The following is a 24,202-nucleotide window of genomic DNA, read 5'->3' as shown; positions in this document are numbered from 1 at the left end:
CTGCCTGGAAATGGCAGAAATTCCCTCCCTGGCTGATGGTTATTGAAGATGATCCCCTCCCATGTGGACTGGAGATGCTGTTAGCACTACCTCTTCTGAACTTCACAGGCTTCTTTGAGACACTGATTTGCAGTTTGAGTGGTACAGTTGCAGAGCAGAATGGATTTCTGTATACCACCATGTTTTTAAAGGAAGTTTAGTTCAGTTTCCCTTTGCTTTTGTCAATCTATAATGAAAGTCATTTTCTCTTAAGATTTGAGTCTTGCTCTGAGCCTTTTTTTTTTCTTACTTTAAACATTATTGTGGTTAAGAAAAACAGACTGTTTAATGGTCGAAAGTACTATAATTTCCCCTTACTCTTCTGGTAAGCATAGAAAGTTGTATGAAAAGATATTTAATACATCTTTTAAACACTTCTTTTTTTTGTTGTTTACATGGTAATATTTCTCCAGTGGCAACTAGCTGCGTGGGTCCTGCAGAGGAAGCTTAAACTGTAAATCCAAGGAATATGCATAGCCATGTCTTCAGCTACGCAATACACTGAGAAATATACTGGTGTGAGGGGGCTTTTTAAAGTTGAATGTTCCTATACTTAGATTTCCAGAAAAAAAATGAGGTTTTTATTGCATTTCTGTGAAAAAGCATTTTTACCCAATTGTAATATTAGCCATCATAGCAAGCCTCGTCTGTTTTACTAAATTTAAAGTGCAGCAGGCAGAGAAGTAGGGCCACCAAGTGTCTCCATCTGCTTGATGGAGAAATCACAGGCATCTACAAAATACAGATGTGAAATGGCAGCGTGGACTAACATGTATGTGTATATACGATCACATTACTAATTCTAGATACCAGTCTTGGCTGGATGTCATTCATCACAATAAGTGTTCCGAAAAGTAATGGCACTTCTTTGAAGTGATAAAATTTATTTGTTCTAAAGATGTCATGTTGTTGCCCTACATGTATATTTTCCATTTCTAACTGGTTATAAAGATGGTAGTTTGTCATCCTTGTTTACAATTTACTACATTCTGAAATTCCTACAAGTATTAAAGCACCTGTTTGAGGCATGAGGCACTACTTCTAGTGTTTTAGGGTAAAATGACTTTTTTAAAATGTCAGTTGCTCCATATCAGTGTGTTAAACCTGAAGCAAGGACTATCTATGTGCAACTTATTTTTTTAATATATTTTTTATGTATTAGACTTAGTCTTAATAGCAAGAACTACTACATCTAACCCCAAAGCCATTCAGATATTGTACAATATGTGCAACGCTCTGATCCCACATGATAGAGGAGTGGCAACAAAAAGTATGAACCAGTGCTAGTTTTGATAGATTTGATTGTGCTGAAATTTAATGTCTCATTTTAATGAGAGGCAAGCATTTATTTAATTCTTATTAAGGTAGAAATGTGAGACTACATAATTGCACTCACAATGCGTTGTACTGATCCTTTTAGAAAGAAGTGCTGATTCTTTTATATATTTATATATATATATACATATATATAGTATCTTAACTGAAGAAAAACAGCTAAAAGAGGATAAGGTAAAAACACAGATGCAACAGCATAACTTTACTATATAAGACATTGAGGAAAATAAAGTACTTTGCTATTTGAAGAAAACTCAGATGTATGATGTGCACATTAATACTTCCTTATTTTCTTTTGAAGGATCGACGCTTTAATGATGAAATTGACAAGCTCACTGGATACAAGACCAAATCACTCTTATGCATGCCCATAAGAAACAGTGATGGAGAAATTATTGGTGTTGCCCAAGCAATAAATAAGACTCCTGGAGGTGCCCCCTTTTCTGAAGATGATGAAAAAGTAAGACTGCCTTTTTTTGTTTCTATCTTTAATATTAATAGCTTGGCAGGGAGACTCTTCCAGAGGTACTTATTGCAGGTGTTAGGAGTATAACGAGTACATCTTCTAGGCTTCGTAACTGGGTTGTAATTAGTTAATTTCTCAGCTATGATGTCACCACAGCATTTTATTGATGTACAATTTTTCTTTCTTTTTGTCCCTATTAAAGGGGAGGGAAGGGCTGATGTTAGTACTTATTCTCTATGTCCAGCTTGTGTCTTTATGTTTTTATCATTCCAGGTTACCTGTCTTTACTTAAACCTGCTACTGATCTGTTTTTAATGCTTTTTCAACTCTCAAAAAAAAAAAAAAAAAAAAAAAAGTAGACCTAATGTCTTAAGATGTTATTGCAGCTGTAAAGCAGAAAAGCAGATTCTTGTTTCAGGAGACCTGAACTTGGTGTTGTACTATTATTGCTTTTTTTCCTGATCTCTTGTTTAAAAATAATGTCGGCTTCCATGTTAGCTGAATCACTTTAGATGCACTGCTAACCTCAGATTAAGCTAGATCTGACACTGAAGAAGCGCTTTGCATCCCTCTTAAATTAAATCTTAATCATTCCAAATATTAGCTTCCTTATGTGTCTTGGAGTTTGTTACTTATCTGTGTTTGAAAACATGTATTTGCATGGGTGTCTTTCTTTATCAGCCAGCCCTTCACTATGTACCCTGTTTCATGTAGGTTAAGTTTTTGTAGATAGTATCTTGCTGTGTAGAAGCTAGAGTTTCAAAGACCTATCCTCTAGTATACTTAGAAGTTATTAATTAAGTTTAAGGGCTCAGGGAAAATATATGGTCATTCTGGAATAGTTCAGAAAACTAAGATTTTAAGTTATATTTAGAAGGAAAGACTAAGAACTTTAGTACAGAGGCATTCTATATAGATGTTAATGCATATACATCCCCTATAAGAATAATACATTGTATGCTTTCTGTCTTAAGTAGTTTCACTTCATAAAGAAATGAAACATGAAGAGAGCAATTGACATAAGGAAGAACTTGTACCTCCAATAAATGAGATATTAGGTGCTGATTCATAATTAAATTGTTAGAAGTTCTTGCTTTAGGTTCAGATTACTTTTTTGTCATCCTATAACTATTTTATGAAGATCAGGTACACTGAGGAGTTGTAATAGATAGGGGGTAGTAGTCCTCGTGTTAAAGTGCTTAACATAAAAAGTACAGGTCTTAACATAAAACATGCATCTGTTCAATAAATGCAGGGGATCTTGCATCTGAAACTTCAGTTTACCATTTAATACGTTTCATGTGGACTTTCCATGAAGTAAGCTTTAATAGGAAAACTTCAGAATTGACTCTGAGTTCAGAGTTGTCAAGGAATTAATTTTTGTTTAAGCAATAGTTTCTCTTTTTATATAGGTACTCTTTCAATAGAGTATTTGGTGAAAAAAATTAGTAGAACAAATACAATTTTCTGTTTGTAAAGAAAACCACAGCATGTTTATCATCACTGAATATTTACTTTTCTTTTTTGTAAAACTACCTGTAAGAATGAGTTTATAGGGAAAACTATTATAAAGAAAATTCTAAGGTTGCTGACTTAAAATCATCACCTTCTCTTTGTGTTCTCCATGGGATAAATGCCTGTAGCATTTACTAAAACTTTAATGGAGATCATATGTTTACCCTGTTGTTATCACAGAACACAGAAGGCTTCCAAGTGCCTATGAAAGGATAAAGAGGACAGAAAAGGGAAAATAAGTGTTCATAAAGTTAGAACTGGCGAGTAAAGGGAGCTCAAGTATCAGAATAGAGGGAACAGCAAGGATGGAATTTAAAGGTAGGGAAAATAGGAAATGGTGCTGCTGAATGCAGAGAGGAGGGAGGAGAAAATGAGAACAAAGGGTTTTTTTTTGTTTTGTTTTTAAGAAGACTACGGAAAAGGAAGGTAGGTCAGCAAGCTGTGGAGAAACAGAATAGCAATTCCATCAGACCAGGAAAGAGAAATAAATTACCTTTCAAGCTTGTAATGGGAAACCACACACTTCTGTTTATATTAACATTGTATTGAATCTTATTTTTGTGGAAGTTTAGGTAGAGGCAGACTTGGCCCCGAAAGCTTCTTATGTTGATTCAAAAACAGTTAATACTTGATAGAGAGACCTTGTTGGTGTATTTTGTATGTGCTGACATTTCTGTGCTATGACGTGAAGAGGTGTTCTGTAATGCCTCTTGGAAAGGAAAATCCTACCTCACTGTTTCATCTAAGCAGATGATCCTTAGAATCAAGATTGTATGACATTAATGAAAAGCATTATAAAGCTAAACTAACAGTTTATGAAATTTTAAACAGCTTGCAAAATATTACACAAATCAAACTTGTCTTCCATAGAAAATGTTAATTATATTTTAAGTACTTCTTGAAGTTGCTATTACATCTCCATTTTTACCTGTTATATCTACAGTGATAAATTTAGGGTATAGTCCAGAGCCATTTAATTGTTGTTGGAAACAAAGGTTTGGTGAGAATAGTCATACAAAGATTCATATTCTTAATGTCGGTTAATAGCATCTGGTTTGTGTAGTGGGAATAATTCAAAATTGATTGTCTTTTTTGAAATTTCATTACATGAAGGAACTTTTTTGCAGTCCTGGTGGGAAAATCCTTGCCAAGTGAAGTATTAAGTGTGTACACTAAAGTTGAGAGAGTGGAGGACTAATGATTATTTTATACCTCCTATTACTTATCAGGTTTCTTCCAATAGAAACAGTTATGAGCAAATTTCTTTATATTACTTAGATTATTTAACATAGCACATACCTGCTATCAAGTGGAGATCTTCAAGCAGTTGTTCTTAGCAATACCTACTTATGTGTGAAGAGCGAGCTTGCTTGCTGTGTATCCTCATATGCTTTTGGTGTCTTTCCTAAATCTTTCATTGTTATATTATGATCTGTTGTGTTCATGAGCTGTCTGTTAACTTCTTGTTAAGCTTCAGATTCTTGTTGACCTAGCTATTTGAATTGGAGGTAAAAGATTAGACTTGTAACTGATTTATCATGTTCTTATTTAAAGCACATTCAACAAATAGAAGGAGTGAAGTATAAGTTAGGCAAAGGGCAAGAATGCATGTGGTATGACAGACTAATAATTCAGACAACTCACTCCCCAATTACTCCGAGGTATTATATATAATCTTTAAAAAATATTTTGTTAAAGCCAAGTAACTGGGGTTACCATTGACACAAATATTAATATCTTAAAACTGAAAAATATGGGCAATATTAATTGCAGTATGTGTATTTGACATCCTCCTTTGGTTAATACTTTCTTCTAACTCTATGTATTGAGTAAACAAGGAAGAAATTCAGTTCTGTCTCTGGCAGTATCAACTATTGAGGTACCGTATTAAAGGTAACTTCTCTTACAAGATTTTTCTTCTGTCAAGATAACTCTTCCTGTTTCTACGAAGTGTCTGTGTAATTGATGGTGCATCGTACAAATAACTTCACAATATAACTGTCAATTTTCAGTTGCTACTTCAGACATCTGAAAAGACCCGTACTTTTAAAATATTTGGTTTTGATTCTTGAAAATATTAATGTGGAATATTGATGTATTAACATACAAATCTGGCAGTGCATGCTACAATAACTAGTCAAATGCAAATTAAAGAAATGAGTCCCTCTCTAAATATACCCTTTATATATAGAGGCATGAGGTATACTAATAAAGTGCAGAAAAAAAGTATCTTGTTCAAAGTGTTGCTTTTATCTTCTATACATATCATCTTTGATAATACATTTGATTATCATATATTCAACAAGCAAAACAATTGTAAAAGTGAGTTGTGTATTACATAAACATGTTTATGTAAATATTTGATGATAGTTCAGAGGTGGTGGTGTTTGCTTCCATTCACTGGCTACTGAGAATATGCAAAATCAGCAAGTTTTCCATACCTTGATTGCATCTTTATTCTTGACTAGTCACTTATACCATTGTTATAATTAGAAACCAGTGCATTAAAACTCTTCAAGAATATATTAAATGAGCTCTTACATGTAGAGTTTATGGAAAAATAAATTAGAATGTAAACACTATTGTGCCCTGTAACAGATTTCAGAGTTAATGAGGCTCAGCAGTCTGTGCTGTTCTTTTTAAACCTGTGCTTTTAAGCTTCTTCCCTCCCTGTTAAGAGGGAAGAACACATGCTAGAAATGCATGGTTTATCTCTGGGAAGACAAAGGAAGCATTTCCAGGAGAATGCCTAGCAGAATGAGCACTCCAATTTAATGATGATATCAGCAAAGGTGGTTGTAAGGAAAGGGGACAAGTGAAAACTAGAAGGAAAAAAAAAAAAGGAAATTCCTTCCAAAACAATGAAGGAAAAATCTGCCTGGGTGATGAGGTGGTTCATGCAAAAAAGTGTGATAACTTAGCTAGCAAATGAAAGAATCCCAGCTTTATATTGATATTATTTCTGACAAGTAGCATGCATCAGTTAGAAAATGAAAAAATAATAAACTGCCCTTACTCTCCCTACCCCCAAGCCATCTCAAACAAATCTCAATATTAAATAAGTATGTCTTCTGCTTGAAGTGTATTTCTATACTCAGTATTATGTGAAGCAATTAAAATAATTTGTTGTTTGTTTTTTACAAAGCTACAAGACTATTGTATAATGAAATGTCACTTGGGGGCACTAGTGTCTTGAGTCAATAGGAAACAAAGAATTATGTTTTCAATTAGAATTCAGTAGATACAAGCATCACTTTATGTATTCTTTTTAGTTATTTTCTGGAAGTTAAGAGCAAATAAAATATTTAAGGTTTGAGGAGATTTTAATGCTCCCAAGCTGTAACCAAGTTTGTATTTTGCAATATGTAGAATGGTAGAGTATTAGATTTCAAAGCTTTTGTAGTTTTGTTTTTCATGGCAAACTTTCAGGGTTTCTTATATCTTTGACCACAGTGTTAATAACATAGCACTACTAAGTTAATTTCCTGCATGTAATGATTGGTTTTCAATTGCCAAATAAACTCTTCTCCCTTTTGGTATAAGGGATACTCCAGCCATTTCCTTGTTTAAGAACAAAAGTAGACCTGACAGGCACTGGCATGAGAGAAACTGCTGTCTCACCATGAGTTTTGCCTCCCTAGTGTCAGTGGCTTGGTTAACTAGACTGATGTAGAGATTTCTGCTTTGAGACAGACAGTAATAGAATAGAAGCTATTTCCTTATTACATTATGTTACGCAACTAGTAACTCTTCAAAAAAAAAAAATATATATATATATGTATATTTTACAAATGGGGACACCTGATTCATCTGCATATAGGAAGATTGGGGGGAGAAAAAAAAAAAAAAAAAACAACTTGAAAAGAACTGTGCAGCCTGTATCTGTTCTCAGTGCTGTCCTGAAGAGTCATTAAGTATTTGTGCTGTTTGCTGGTGAGTCATACTTGTTCCAGGACTGGTGAGAAACTCGACCTAGCAAGATCTTGACAGTCTGTGGTTTAGATTATTGTATGCCCTTTAGAGCCCTCTGAGATGTGGTGCCAAAACAAATCTAATCCTCCATCAGAGGTTTAACAAGCAGCAGCTCCACCATCCCTTAAAACTGGTGTCCTTTTTCTCTCTGGCTCTGGCATCCTCATAGCCTGAAAGAAATGAATCAACTGCAGGGAAATTACACAGGGGCAGCCATTCTGAATTAAATACTGCTTGACTTAATGAAAGGCAGTAGTTTGAATGCAGCAAGATCCTTCCTAGGAGGGAGAAGAACAACTAGATTGGCTGTCTGTGCTCTGTGGGTAGTTTTCGTAAGAGCTATATAACCAAACTCCACGATTCAGCTAGTGAACTTTGTGGTTTGGGGGGCCTTGAAGATACTGTTCTTGCATGCTCCGACATTTTCAGTTCTTACATTCCTAATAACAGCCCAGTGAGTCTAAATTACCCAATTTAATGTGCTGTTCTTGGTTAGTATTAGCTAAGGCCAAAATATATTCTATGCGGGGGTTACTATAATGATGAGTGACTTGCAGAAATTTTGCTCCACCTGCTAATTTGCCTTCTATGAATTTTTACATGATGGGCTTAAAGTCATGCTGGGAGGTAGTTATCTCTAAGTCAGTTAGGACTGCTTCTTTACCTTATGGAAGTAATCAACTGTAAATAAAAATGCCAGGAGAGGGAGTGATTCAGAGCATGCTGACATCTGACTTGTGAAAATGGTGCATCCAACTCTGAATATGAAGAATATTACTGAAAAATTATTTTGAATGCACTATAAAGGAATGTAAGAAACAAATTGGCTGAAGAATCTTTTTGCTTGTTTTGTACATTCAGTGTGTGATGATCTTGGCCTTGAGTGCTCCTGCTAACCTCTGCCTTGGTTCTCTGATAAATCTGCATGGCAGTGAGACTCCAGAGTCTATTACTTAAAATTGGCATAATTCTCAAAGGCATCACGTGGACTGCATCTCATTGTATGACATGAATTTGCTGAAAGAAGGCAGAAAATAACAAAGACATTTGAAGGATGAAGGTGCTGGAGCGCTACAACTATCTGGGAAAACTCTAATGGTCTATTAGGCACAGTTCTTGAAAGTACTTTCTACACAAATCTAAATTAAAATAAATCACAGTAACTGAATTCTCTTGCTGGGGGAGTTTAAAACAATTTGTCACTAGAATATTGATTTTTATCAGGGCAGCTTCACATCACTGGTTTGCAACCAACAGCACCAAGTGACTGCAGTCACTTTGAATGGACTTCTCTGTCTTGTGTACATTACCATACCTTCAGGTTAATGGAGAGTGCTTTTTTTTCTTTTTAATTATATATATATATATATATATATATATATATATATATATAAAAAACTCTGTGCTTTAACTTATGTCTCAATGTCTTTGTTTTGAGACTGGCAGTTAATATTTGGACATCTTCATTTCTGAGGAAGGAAACATTTACTGATAATTTAGTGAAATATTTAATTTTCAAATATAAATGTGTATCCCTAAGCTTGGGCTACTTTGCTGTATGTGTTTATGGTAAGTAGTACACTAAATCCTTAACACCTAAAGACCTTTAGATGCTGTCATCAAACAAATATGCTGTCAGATTTGGCTTCAGGAAGGATTTTTCTACAGAATAGCTCAGTGAATCTTGTCTTGCTCCATAGTGAGAGTGGGGAAGGTTTCTAGATTTTTTCCCTGCAATTGCCATCAGGAATTTGAACCTGTTGGCTTTTCCTGTATTTCCTGTGCTTGTATCTTAATACAGAGACTTGGACAAGAGTCTGAAGATGCCTCTGAATTTAAAAGTATATATATCAGATTTAGAAATGGCTGTCACTCCTGGAAACTGAGCCACACAGAGAGCAGTAAGACAGAATGTTTTGACATTGACATGTGTTTCTTTCCACATTGGACCTCAGCTCTGCAAAAACCATGCCAAACATCAAGATAGTACAGGAACTGCTGATTTTCTTTGGAAGTTGTATGCGAGTTATGTTAAATCCATCCAGTGGATGTGTTGGTTCATCTTCAGATCTCTCCTAGAACAATTGTTTCAAGCTGATTAGAAAACTACCAAGGCAGCGTTGTACTGGTTATGTTAACAGCATTCACAACTGTGTAAGGACTGACGATCAAGCATTTATCTTAAAATGCAGAGCCGTAGGGAGCCCTGAGTCACCTACAGGCTGGTGGTGGTAGTAGGCAGTGTATATGGCCTGGTCTAAGGTTCTTTTCCTTATTCTGTTTGGCAGGTTGTGGAAGCAGCCTAGCTGATTTCCTAGAAAATCCACACTTTTCTTCAGATGAGATTAAATATTTGAGTCTACCACCACATTTAATAATATAAACAGATTATTGCTTTCATTCATTCTTAGGTCAGTATAGGTCACTAGATCAAAAATAACACTTGGCAAAGATTTTGATTCACCATGTCCCTGTTTGGCAAAACTTCAGAGAATTTATGAGGATACAAGATCTATTAGAGACATTACATTTCTTCAGTTGTGAAATATTCAGTTGTATCTTGGTTCTAAATCATACTAAGACTTCCTATAGATTTTGAAGCATAAAATTGCCCTGGAGCTTGTGCCATTCCCCCTTTCTTTGATACTTGCAGGGAATTGCAGCAGACATGGAGAAAGGGGTCCAGATTTCCTGTGAAGTCTGTTTACAAGTGGAAGACTAGTAACGTAACTAAATGCAGTGACTATAGACTCTTCTTCCTTACCTTTGTACATCTGTACTGCACTCTTCAAATGAGTGGCAGAATGACCTAACGTTTTTAACAGCAAACCCCAAAGCCAAGAGTTGTGTGGTTCTGATGGTAACCTTCAGACACTTCAGTAACCAGGATTTGTAATGTTTTAGTTATTGTATTTACAGACTGTTGCCTTTCTTAACAAATAGTATACTAATAGAATTTTAACTGATAAAATGTCTTCAATGCCAAAGCAGCAATAATACAGGTTAGAATTTAGCCTGGTTCATCCCTCAGCCTGCCACCAAACAATGTGAGAGCTATGGTGTGTTACAGTGTAACTCCTAGATACTTCCTACTTAATGAATTGACTAGAAGCAGTTTCCTTCAGTCGTGTTCTTTCTGGCTGGCAAAACTCCCTTAAACCAGCTAAATTATTTTTGATCAAGCAACTCATTAGAAAAACCTTGTTTGCTTGAAGTTGAACTTGTGTTGGGACACAATTATGGAAGCGTGTCGAAGCGAACCTTTCTGGTCTGCGGCTGGTACATCCTTCATTTCTTACAATTACTTGAGATGTGCCCTGTGGGCCAAATGGGAGGACCTTGTCCCTGGTGAGGTGCTTTTTCTGAACTTCTGTCAGTCTATTCAGTTCCCCATAATAGCTTTTCTTCATGATAACTTTAAAGGTTGATATACTTCTAGAAAATAGCATTTCACATCTCCTGTGAATTGCTTATCTTTCCTGAAGCAGAATGAAATGTTCATACAGCACTTCCTGCCATCAAACGTATTTCCCCCTGGAATAGTGATGCTGGGCCTGTCTGTAGCTATAGGTTACATGATGAGATATTGAAAACTGCTTAGCAAATCCTTTTGCTAAAAATTAAATCAACCTCTGACCTTCAGCATGTTCTGACAAGCTTCATAAGAAACTGTAATTATAACAGTGTTCTGTCATTCTGGCACTGACTCATGGTATGGCCTTGGGCAAATCACTTAGGCTCTCTTCTGAGACCTAATGCTAAAAATGGCATTAGGTGGTTCCATACTTAATATCTATCTTTTTTTTTTTCTTTTTCCCTTTTTATGAAGAAAGAATACTTAAAATTAAATGATTTTCCCCTCTCATTAAACTTTGCCACAGCTTTTGAAGTCTTGCTGAATGCTTTTCTTATGCAAAGACACTAATCTGGATAGATCTGATCAGAAAACAAAAAAGCAAAAAGTAAGCACTGCAGCTGCTTAATAGTCTCAGCTTTACATACATGTATTCCCATCTCTGTGCAAATTGTGCAGCCCTATTGTCCATGACTTGTTTGTGAAAGTGTAACTAGCCTAAAGTTGGTGAACTCTTGATTGCATGTGAGAGGGTACTCTGTGCTCCTCCACTCTTTGTTATTGCTAGCCAGAAAAACTACTGCTTGCAGACCCAGCAGTTGGAGTATTTAAGCAACAACATGGAGTATACAGCAATGTGTTGTATCTATTTGGAAATTTGCTTTATTTCTGTCACTACAAGTGAATAAAACTTGTGTCCCCTTCCTTCATAGGAACATAAGGAAAGATTTGCCTCATGTGAAAGGACACTAACCCAGTGACCTTTCTGTCAGCTGTCCAAAGGAGATGCATTGGATGAGGCAAGCATGGGTGGTATTTCTCTGTTACTCCACTGGTTTCCTGTGATTTGCACCTCTTGGACAGGTGTGGTATCTTCTGTGTTTATTACTACCCAAGGCATTTTCCACTCAGGAGTATAGTTGGGTATTTCTTGAAGCAAGTTAAACTTTTAGCTTTCAGAACACCTTGCATATCATGTGAGGAACCCCTACCTGACACTCATTAAGTTCACATTATTCCTTCTTGCTTTGCTTTAGTTAACACAGTGAAGAGTTGTTCCCTATTCATTTTCATGCCAATTGTTTTGCCCTAAGAATCTTCAGCCTTGAAAAGCTGTGAAGTTTCCACCTGGAGCAGCAGTTGTCCCTGCAGTGGGTTGTTTGCTTTGGCAGGAGCAGTATCTGCTCCTCCAAGGCCTTGGCAGTGCCTTCAGTCTGCTGTGACAGCACTTCCCCTGGCTGGAGAAGCAGGAAAGATTTAAACCACTTCTGTGCATGCTCTAGCCTGAAAAAAAAGTGCCATATTTTTCCATGATGTTCTGGGCATTCTTATCAGTCTTCAATGCATACTGGCATTTTGATGCCACTGCATCACAAACATAAAATACGGTTTTGTTCATCATCCAGCCTGGTTGGTCTGCTTTGCTCTGACTGTTAATTTTGGCAAAAACTGTTGTTGTTCTTATGAAAGATTCCACAGCTCTCTGAATCGTGGTGGATGTTGGGAAGTATGTTATTAATAAAAGACCTTAGAACAAAGCATAATAAACGTGTCAGGTCACCAGTGAAAGTTAGTCAACAAGGATAACAATAATTATGCAGCAAGAGTATGTGTTGCAGAGTGGAGCTGACTAGAAATATGAAAGTTGAAGTAGTTTAACCAATTAATATAATGATTTCACTGCTCTTACCTAGCTGCCAAAGGCTACAATGGAGTTAATATTACGATAACTTTTTCAGTCAGACCATTGTTGCACGTGTCACAGATAACTAAGCTGCATTGTTTGAAATCACGAGCGGTGGTCAGATCTCAGCAGGACAATTATGCAGTACAGTTGGGTAACCCCTAACAGAGTAAGCAAACTGTGTTTAGAACGGTATTTTCTGTGAACAGCACAGTGACACTGGCAGGGGCACCAGGGACACTCAATTTAACACTGCTTTGTGGAAGTTGTGAGCAAGCACCTTGTCAAGTCAGCCTGTGGAGAAGCCTTTTACTTAAAGTATTTATCCCTCTACATTTTTAGCAAAGCAAAAAGTGTTGATCCTGGCAGCTCTCAAGCCTTATGGTCTTTGGGCTGAACTTGACATGAATTTAACCTCTGTTAATTTGCTGGCAATTTTCTGTCTGTGTGGTAGCACCGAATGAATAAAAACAAATCTTGTTTTTTCTTTCTTGTTGGGAGAAGAAAAGTCTTTTGCTGTGTAAAAATGGACTAGCAGAATTTTCAATGCTGGTGTCATGGTTACAAGACAAATTTGATGATAATAGCTTTCTGGCATGATAATAGCTCTCCAGTGTTGTGGCATGCATTCCCACCAAGAGATGAGTGGAAACACCCTGGAGCTGTGGCAGATAGGGCCCATGTGTAGGGCAGTGAGGTGGGGACCAAATAGGAAGCAAGTGCAGAGCAGTGACACTTGCAGAGGTCTGAGACCTGAGGGTGTCCTAGCTGCCAATTCCTCAGTGTAATGGTTTCAATGAATTTGTGGTGGTGGTGGTGTAACGTGGTGAAGGGACAAAGGGCAGAGTGTAAGTTGTCCATCTTTATCAGTGTTGTGATGATATGTTACCTTTTTTATTCTTTTTGCTGATGTAAGCGAAGACCGATGAATGCATTTTCATTGGTGTATGAATGTATGATGAATGCATATTCCTTGGCGTCAGCAGGATGTCCTGCAGGACAGCAGGTCTGGGTGTTGCAGTCAGGGCTGGAGTAGCCCTACAGCTTATCCAACAGAGCAGAAGTGTTGTAGATATGATGCTTCCTTCCTCTAAGGGAAAGAGGCTTTGAAAGATGGAAGACTGCCAAGATATCACCATAAACACAATCTGAATTTTCATTTTCTATCACACACTAGAAAACATGTTTAGTGGTTAGTGGGGAGGTTATGTGTGTGCTTTCATGCCTGAATCACAAGGATTTATAATCTGCAATAGGCAGGGTTTGCAGGGCTTCTCCTTCAACTCAAGAAGTAAAGTTGTGAGCATTTGGTCCTATATGTCCAGAAGTTCGCGTTCTCAGTAATGGCTGAGACTGTTGCTACTCAACTGGGTGGACACAGCAGCTGAAATGTAGCTGCAGTCTTGGTGCAGTCGCAAGCTGAGTGAACTCTGATCTCTCTGCTTGTAAGCAGCATTGAATAATGCTGTGAATCAGGGAGTTCTCAAAACTTGACAAAGCAGCAGGCGATGTAGATGGCTTGTAACAGCTGAAGTCTGCCTGCAGAAGTGTTAAACCAGCAGGCTGGCAAGAAGTTTCTCACTAACAAATTGAAGAACTGAATATTCTATCTAATTGAAGTTTTGGAACAATATGCAATGTGGAGACTGTAATTTTCCTTAAAAGCAGAAAGATGTTCTCTGTTTCTGTGTGATCCCATAAATATCTGACAAAACCCAACCGCTGAGTGGTAAACTCTATGAACTGCTTGGGCTGGCAGCAACTGTTTACAGTTGAAAGCATTTTATCTCTCTGAAGTGGGCTTTGGAAAATCACTGTAAGCAGGGAGCAGAGGCCATTCCAGTGAGATGTGAAAAGGTGTCCAGCATCATCACAGTTTCTAGAAGTGGGGGCTGGAGCTCATTCCACATGCTCAGTTGTTAGTGTTATGAGATTTTTGGAACAATGAAGAAAAGGTTTGTGTTTTTTGTTTCTTAAGCTATTACAGCTTCTCACGTTCTATAAAAATTAAGGTTTGTTTCTAGAGAAGACATAGTGGAAAAGAATATTAGGAAACTTATTTCATAAGCCTGTATACTGTTTGTTTAGATAGGATTTGGTGTGTGTTAAAAGAAATTTTTCCACTTACAAATTACTTAGTAATTGTCTTAGTTGATGTAATACTGAATTAGTACATCCTGAACATAAAGAGAAAATATTTCAATTAGTGTTTCATCAGGTACTTAGAGTTTTTATTTTAATGATAACTGAACTAGAGATGAATAACTTGGACTGTTGATTCTAATTCAATTAGTTAATTTGCATGGCCTTCTGTTTTGCTTCTGCTGTCAACTTTGTGGATTTTATGAGAATAGATATGTCAAGTCATACTAAGGTCTATTTTTGCTTATATAAAAAGATTAATTTAGATGTGAGATGCTTTAGTAGCATGTGATACTGAAGCTGGAAATATCTAACTGCTTAAAAATATCAATGAGATGCCGTTTTAAACACAACCTGCTTTTCTGGGATTGTTGCTGTAGTTCTGCAGTGAAGTTGATCAGTGCGATTTTTATGTGAGTGACTATTAAAGGCATGAAAGTCAGTACCAGGAGCAATAAACAGAATTGGGTATCCAGATGCATCTTCCACAGCAGCAAAGTTATAGCAGGAGGACTATTAGGTTATGTTGTGTTTTGCTTTTAATGGAATTACTTTGCATAAACTTTTCTCTTGACACTTTGAGTTTTGAATCAACACTTTGAATTTTTTGAGTTGATCTGGTGTTCTGCTTCATCTGGATGACAGAGCCCTGTGCCTGCTGGGTGGCTGCTGCTGGGAGCGGCTGTTGCTGTGTCCAATGGATGGCACAGCTCTTGCATCCCCACTAGGCTGGCCCTGGGACTGCTGAGTTAGCACTTGCTTGGATTTACTCTTCTGATTAGTATTGTTGCATTAGAGCTGCAAATTGCTGCCGAGTCACTTTCACTTGCAGTTATTTCTATCATCAAGAGCACAAACAGCCCGACTGCAGAAGTGCAGATATGAAGAGCTTGTGCCTCTCCTTCCTGTGCCATCGTGACTGTGATATTGAGTAAAAGAAAAGGAACATGTAACTAACTACACAGCCTTCCAAAGGTGTGCTGTGCTCTTTCCTTAGCTTGGTATTTCTGGCATATTCAGCACTTCCCTAGCCCGCTCTCACTGCCACCACATGGCTGCCAGCCTCTGGGTGCTCCAGTGGTTTCTCCTTGCTGTTGGGTTGCACTGATGCCCTGGTAAACTTTGTAGTGCTGACATGCATGTCTAGTTTCGATGACAACTGCACAGGGATCTCCTTTCCTCCCACAATACTGAAGAAGCAGAGGTAGTTCTCTAAAACCGTGCACTTCTCTGACACAGGAAGGCAAATGAGAATTTTTATACCCTTATGTGTGATTTACTGAGATGTCAGCTAATGTAGACCGAGATACTCAAAACATAAGGAACTGCCAGAACTGGGCACCTTTACCAGCTGCATTCAGAGCTTTCCACAGGCAGTGCTTGCTTAGAGCAATATTTTGCAGTTTGATCTCCTGTGATTTTGTTGCATTGCCTCAGACCTTATTTGCTTCCCACTTTTCAATCTTCCGAAGATGACAAGATGAGGATGTGATCAGATCCAAAAATGGACTCAGAGACCCCAAGCAGTAAGACTTCTGTGTACTTCAGGCATCTTCATTGAAAATAACCTTATGGCTGTCTGATTCAAGAAATGCTTTAAATTCAATAGCTACCTCACTGTTCATCTAGTTATCCAGTGTGTCTGCATGAGTGAGGCTCCAGTCTGGCAATGTTATCAATTTTAAAAAATTGAACAATTTTTCCCTTATTAGACACTAAAAATAACTAAACATTTTCCAACAAGATAATTGTTCAATTACTTATGCATCTAAAATATGATAAATCTGTAAGATGAAATTTTCCATGCTAGATTTTCTCCTTGGCCAGAAACTTTTGTATTCTGCCTTTTTTCTTTTAACCTAGATAAAGCACGTTTTTCTCTTTAAACTATTTTTAAAAGCCTATCCCTTGTCAAGCTCTTGCGCACCAAAGTTCTGGAACTTGATATTTGGCTGGGAGCTGGGGTGTGAATGGCTGCATATCTGTATGTCATAGCTACTGCAAGGAGTCCAGCACTGTCTGTGGGGTTTGGGAGGAGGGAGGAACTTTGCTATTCAGACCAGTGAAAACTACTACTGGGGGTTATTGTAAGTTGGCACTGTTTGTCATATAGTACTGTATGTGACATGGTGTGTGTGTGTGTGTGTCCAATTTCTAGTATTACTGGAAATGCATATAAGGGTTTATATATAATATACTATGCTCCTAATGCATTATTTGCAGACAGGAACAACTGCATTAATTTGATCTGTATTTGGTTTATTGTATAAAATATACAATAAATAGAATATACTGTTTCTTTTGAGCCTTTTTAAAGCATTTTAATCATTTTATTTTAGCATTGTTTATAATTTTCCTTTGTGTTGCTGTTGTATCTCTGCTTGAATTTGATTCTTATTCATGTAGTACTACTTTATTTTTAATTTAGCTCTACAGTACAAAGGGATCTTCCTACTCATTGTTTTTCTAGTTTCACTGATTGTAGTCATACTAAAACCCAAAAGAAGCAATGCAAATGGAAGGTATGGTACATTAAAAACAAAACAAAACAAAACAACACTTTAGGCATAATATCTAATGAAATAAAGGAAAAACAAATAAAAAGAAAAATCAAGAGTATGTGGGAAGCATGGAAGTAGTGACTTTGTAAGACAGATCAGCAGAAGGACAGCTCACTTATTAAAAGCAGAAACCAGAGAAGAGGATCCACCAGACACCAAGAACAGAAATGGTCTTGATTATAGTAGCAGTTGTGCAAAGTGTATATGACAGCATCTGGGATACAGGTTGGCAGCACAGGACAGCAGTCTTCTGCTTGCTGGTCTAAATAATAGCATAGCTGAAGGGCTGGTCATATATTCTATAATGTGCAGGGGGAAGGAATGTAATGGGTAGAGTCCAGAGAGCAACCATGATATGAGTTGACTCATATATAGGGAAATTTCAGTTAGAGAAAAACTGTCTTGAAATCACAGGCAAAGCCATAGGAGTTTTAGTAAGATATAATGTTTTGCTTTCACACATTTTAAGTACTAACATTAATCCACTTATATCTTCTTGGAATCATTTAGAAGAAATATTTAGAAATGTGGTTAGGATCAAATGTAACTTAATCACTTTTTTCCTTGTTGTGTTGTGGTCAGGACTAATGCTTTCAGAAGATATTTGTTATGACACTGAGTGAGAAAATCCTTCAGGGTCGTTGATTTTTGAACTCAAGTATTAACAAACTTATTTCTAACACATTCTGGTATCTGACCTTTCATCACTCAGCACAAGTTATCTGTAACAGTTAATGTTCAGACAAGTGGCAAAAATGTCTCATGTAAGTTTATGAAATTCTGCAGGAAGTCACCTTTTCATTCTATCATTTTGTATGTGTTTGACAGCTTTGGTTACCAGAATGCTAATGCTTTCTCCAGGGCCCAAGTTTATTTTCTTTGTAGAGATGAGAACACTTCCTGTCCTAGGTTAAATTAGACTTAAAAACAAACAAACAAAAGAAAAACGAACAAAAATACTTATGCGCATATGAGGAGAGGGAGATAAAGTAGTAGTCAAAAAGAGCCAATTAATAAGTCAAAGAGATGCTTAACTAGGTTGTCCATGTGTTCCTGTATGTTATATCATGTTTAAAGGAGCAAAATAAAAGGCTATAGTTCTGATATGGAAGCTAACATTTTTAAGACCCTTGAAGGTGTTTTTTTGTTGTTGTTTAAACAGGTAAAACTGTTTAGGAAATACTACTGATGGTATACTTGTTTTTCAGGCAGAAATGGGAAGACTGATGTTTATTTCTTAGAGTCCCCAGCTTCTCTTGTGTTGCTTTTTAGCTTTGACCTATTGCTTTTAGTCCCACCAGATTTTCTCCTGCCAAAGATTGCTGCAAAGAGATCCTGAAGGTAATGCTGTGCTTAGACATAATCATTGTGTCCATACAGGATTCTTCACCTACACCTGAATGCCAGGAAGTGCTCCATGTTACTCCAGATATGCTCTAGTCAAAATTCCCTAGTCAACCACAAATACAGAATCTAGGTTTTAAACCCTGGCATTAGTTTAACCATGGTGACACTTGAACTGGGTCTGGCATGGGTTGGTGAGGCTTCATTTCAGGGCATCACAGCTCCTCCTTGGGTACTCACTGTGTGTAAGTAAGTTCCAAGCCAAACCCATAAATAAAGATATGGTGTGCTTCGAGTTATCATTAATGTGCACTGCTCTCAAACAGTACTAAATGAAATTCGGGGAATGAAATTGAATGTTATGACTTCTCTTTAGGAAATCATATGCAATACACTGACTGAATTAAGTAAATATTTATCTTTACTTAAGAAGCTAACAGAAGTAGTGATCCTAATGAGAAAAAACTTCAAGTGTTATGGGGATGAGAGCCTCAACATTTTTAGGCACACTAGTTTATCTTTTCTTTGAAGAGTATATCCTTTATTTCATGTCTGTATACTTTCACCTAGAAGCCCCACTGATGAGCACTGTAGGTGCTGTACAAGTGATGAGCAGAAGGCAGCTGCTTATGCAAAGAGAAAGTAGGAAGTATTACAAAAATGATAGATGCGATGTCATGAATAAGTGTCTGCTGACCTTTTAGTAGGCTTCAGAAGACCTTTTGGACACTTCGTGGGAATTTAATTTTTGTGCTGTATAAATTTTTCAGCTGAAAGGAGGCCACATAAATGTCAAGGGAAGAAGGAAAAAAATCATGTAATAGGAGTCATAACTGAGAAATTGTAGAGGTGTCAAGCTCTTCACCTCCAAGAACGAGACCAGGGTTTTGGATTGGGATGGCACAGGTAATTGCAGGATAGTACCATTAGGCCACAGGGTGGATCTAGTTTCACCAGGGACAGAATGACAAATAGGTCATTGAATTTGTCAAGAATGACAAATTTGCATTAATGCAGTTGTATATTAGTATATTAGTTTAAAATACAAAGAAGGGTCTGATGCAGTGTTTGAGATTCTTTCTCAGATCTATCCAAAGCATGCTATATGTTTTCCATATGTTTTAATGTGGCAAAAAAAATATTTTTTTGGTGGATTTCCTGTATTAGACAGTTAATGTTTTCAAGACAGACTCTTTAAAAGTGGATGTTTGAAATTCTTTTTTTTTTCTCTTGGAGCAGGTTCTGTAAACTTGTTCTCAGTTCATATTGTTGGATCAGCATACTATAATATTACTGCAATCTTGTTGCCATACCATATAGTTATTTGTGATCGGCATTTACGTATGCTGGAGTGTGGATGTAGGAAAAAGTTTTTCCTTTCTTTTGTGGAAGCACGGGGATTCTTTTGGCAGGAGTTTTTCTGAGACTCCAGAAAAAAATAACTGGTCTTTTGTAAAAAGAAAAAATGGCACTCTTGATTAATATAACCTTGTTATCAGTATTATTAAAGTGTAATAATAATAATAATATATGCCTGTGCTGTACTGAGGAATAGAAATACAAACCCTACTGATGCTAATGAGAACTCGGGATTAAATCTATTTACACTGTGAATTAGACTTTACTATAATATCTCAGTATCATTTCTTATCCTTTCTTATAGTATGTGTTTTGAGTGAAAGATTTTAATGTTTTTAAATTAGTGAGGGGAATGAATAGGTCTTCCTCTATAAGGTTGTTAATAAAGCCATAATAAGTAATTAAAATTGTATTCAGGGTATCATGCAACCAAGAGTTACAAAATAACCAGATTTATGGTGGAGGGAGTACAAGTGGTTTTAGTGCTTGTAAACCTTATTAACAAATGGTCTATTTACTTGTAATTTCCACCAACTTCTGAGCATACCAACTATTGCATTTGGTTCAAATCTGTAGTCTTTAGCAGAGAATCAATTGTACCAGGCAAAATCCTTATACCTAGAGGTTGTTTTAAACTTTCAAGATTCTTTGGTAATCTGGAGGTCATCATAATCTTTAGTAGACATTAGAACAGTCAAACTCAGAAAGTCTAACTTATTGCAGCTTCTCTGGGCTATCTCTGCAGTCTGGAACAACTCCAAATGCCACCTTACACTCTGTCCTACCTGCTTATATGCATACAGTTCTCACCCATGCATGTCTGCTTTCCACCTGCATGCGTCCTCTATGACTTATGGGGAAGAAGAGATGTGGTTCCCTGAGTTGGGACCAGAGGAGAAAAGGTCAGGATTTTCACTCTTTCACTAAAAATCCATCACTTTAATTTGCAGGGAGCACTCCATTACTGAGAAATACAATTTATTTTCCACATGAGATTTTAAGTCTGTGTCTTTAATGCTGTTGAATTTGGACCCCAACTGTATTTTGTATTATACAATATAAAAACAATAATTGGGTTCAATACCATTAGCCAGTTGTATTAGCAGCTGTCAGAATGGGCAGCAGCCCACATTCAAAGAGCTCTCAGACACTCAGATTATAGACTTTCACGCAGCTGGAAGTAAATGAATGTGTTGTTCTGCAGTGTAGCTGAAATCAAGGGACTTTTTATGCAAGATGACTCACACCATAAAACAATCACAACACTGTTCTTATCTAAAACAAGGAAAATGCTTTTCCTTTCATTGGTTAATGGAATAGTAAGTGCATTATAAATGTGCATATTGATATTGTCAAGTATTGGGCTGAGCCTTCTTAAAGTTGGTAGCTTTGATCACAAGACTTTTCATTTTTGATAGCCATTTGAAGCAATTAAGCTCCTTTATGGAACAGAAGAGACAATCAGCAGATGTACTCAAGCTGATGTGCACTTGTTGCAGTGCAAAACGTGAGTGCTCACGTGGAACATGCTCTGAGAAGCTCTCTGTGACTTACAGAAATAAGATTTGTGGGCACATGCTAGTGAGAAGAAATGTGGCCCTGAGTAAGACAAGAAGAAAGTTGTGTTTTTTGTCTGAAGGCTAACTCAGGGTTTGTACTTGGAGCAAAAAAGCACTTACTTATGCCTTAATTTAAAGTGATGAGACCTAATACATTGTTTATATAAAATATTGTTTTGAAGCAACTAGTTCTATTTTTAACTGAAACCACTTGCAGTCACAGTTCTGCTAAATGGGTGAAAAACATAATCAATGTTCAAAAATTCAAAATTCAGTGCTTCTGTCAAAAGAAACTTGTACCTTCTATCTCAGTGTTTAATTTTCTCCTGGTGAGGAATACCTCCTCAATGAAACAAGTCCTCTCCAAGGTCCTGTGTTTGAAAAAAACTCCCCAAACACATGTTCCTAGAAGCTGCAGAAGTGTCTGTGGTAGCTGTTCATGTGTTAGCTGTAGTAGCTGTTTGTGTCTTTTAGTTTCAGAAAGCCAAAAACATGAGATGACTGGCTGCTGCCCCTTCACATTTCTTCTGCACTTAGGGAACACATCAAATAAGCACAAAGTATCAGCTTGCTACTTGTATTATTAGCGTAATGCTGTTCCCATTTTCCGTCTTCATACAGTGTGTGGGAAGGGAAAGATATTTTTTTTTCCTGTAGCTAGGAATTACTTACAAATGTAAGCATAGCCTTTTTTTTTTTTTTTTTCCCAAGAATGTCAGTGCAGGCTGAACACATCAGTAGGAAATTGATTTTATATTCAAAATGAAGCTTCATGGGTAGTTATGTTTATTGCAGTTAGTCTCCTAGCTCTAGCGTAGCTGCTGGTAATATGTTAAGAGGATGTTTAGTTAAGGAAGGAAGTGTAAAACTTGTCATCTCAAACACATTAGTGCAGGAGGACTGTGAAATTCTGCTTTCGGTGCACATGTCCACATACTGGGCAAAGTTCTGGCACAGAAACTCATGGTTTCAGTTTTCTTTGAGTTTCTGGTACTTTAGCAGTTGTTATCATCTGAGCATAGCATGCTTCTCCCGATGCTCCTGATGAGACCTTAGAGCCATGCCACAGCTACTCAGAGTCCCAGAGAAGGGAAATGTTACTGTTCCTCATCTGCAAGTGGATAGGTCTAGCACTTCTAAGGCTGGAGACCGTAATCCACAGTGGTAACTAACAGTGAAAACAGACAATAATTGTCCAGTGACTTGGCAGTTCCTCTGTATAGAACAACTGGAGGAGAAAAGAAATAGCTTACTGGGGCAATGGAGAAAAAAAATGCATCATTCTTACTGATGGCTTTATCAATGTGGAAGTTTATAAGTTTGTCAGAGAGATGGGAACAGAGGCAAAATCTATTCTTCAATGAAGATTGTTTGGGAAATGAAAATGTTTTGTTCACTGTCCTCTTGTGGTGCTTTAACAGTACTTCAAAAATCTTGTAGTGACTTTCACTTAGATGCAGTGACTCTCAGTAACCTTCCAGGTCAGCGGTAGAGCCAAGAAAGAAACCACAACTCTGTTTACTTCTTTGTATCCTGACCACTGGAACTAATCCTCTCTCCTATTAATAAGAGTAATTGTATGATGTTCACAATGTGAACTGGTAACTTGGACTCATAAGTACAGTTCATATGAATAAAAGTGAATTGTAGAATTCATTTAAAAGAAATGCACCAAACTGATTTTAATTCACTGAGGATCTGGGACAGGAGCTTTATGAGGTATAAATTTGCTCTTAGCTTTCTCAAAAAAAAAAAGTTAATTTAGCACATGAGTGGTTGGTCTAGTTCAGCTTGTGATACTTGCATTTCATCTTCTGTGTGTGTGTATTTGAACAGCCAGACACCGAAATAAAAATGTTCATTGAACCTGAAGGTAGCACCTTTAAAGGCAGGAAAACAGTGGTTCTAGGAAAACAAATGAGTACAGTAGAACTTGAAAAAATTAGTTACTACTGGGAGTGTGTGTCCATATTCCTTATGGAAGGAATAACCCTGAGTTTCTGCTGTTTGCTGCTGCCAAATTATTTGAGCCACCTAACACCCAAGCTAATGTCTTTTAACATGTTTTCTTGTGATACCATACAGCCAAGATGACTTTTTTTTTTTACTGCAGCCTACATAATGCTTTCTGCTGTTCAGGTGTGAATGCTGAAGGATTTAGAAGATGCAACAGAACTGTTTCAACACTTTTTTGATTTATCTTTGTATGCAGTGTAAAGTTTTACTTTAAAGCACATTTTTTTCTTCATTCATATAATCACTATAAAATACGGGTGACAAAAATTTACCCATACCTGAAATAACACGTTTGAATGCAGCAGCCAGATATTCTTTCCAATGCTGTTGATGATCCTGTGATAAACGTGGAGGTGTCCATCAAATGATGCACTGTATTGCTCTTGCTCTCTCCTGCTTGAGAGGCTACAAAATCTCCTTGTTCTTGGTTCAACCTGTCCGGTTTTCTGAAACACAGTATTCCCATGAGGTGAGGATGCAGAATCTCTTTCCTATTCAGGTGTTTTATTAAAAAAAAAATAATAATAATAATAATAAAAAAATCTAGTATAAGCCACTGGAAACCTGTAACATCAGGCAGATCTCAAGAATAATGTACAAGGAAGATTTCTCAACACTGTGGAAGTGGAACTGTTG

General features: G+C 37.0%; 1 protein-coding gene across 2 annotated transcripts in view; it reads left to right on the top strand.

Annotated features, from left to right (window-relative positions):
• The window catches only part of PDE11A (phosphodiesterase 11A), a 134,844-nt gene that overhangs the window by 15,515 nt on the left and 95,127 nt on the right, over nt 1-24,202 (top strand). For both annotated transcript variants that reach the window (XM_072041009.1, XM_072041010.1), the window contains exon 2: nt 1,676-1,834. In XM_072041009.1, the coding sequence (XP_071897110.1) occupies nt 1,676-1,834 (159 nt within the window). The remainder of the gene's footprint in view (nt 1-1,675; nt 1,835-24,202) is intronic.

This window comes from Anas platyrhynchos, chromosome 7 (assembly GCF_047663525.1).
Source record: "Anas platyrhynchos isolate ZD024472 breed Pekin duck chromosome 7, IASCAAS_PekinDuck_T2T, whole genome shotgun sequence".
In the NCBI taxonomy this organism is placed as follows: domain Eukaryota; kingdom Metazoa; phylum Chordata; class Aves; order Anseriformes; family Anatidae; genus Anas; species Anas platyrhynchos.
This window is presented reverse-complemented; position numbering and strand designations above follow the sequence as displayed.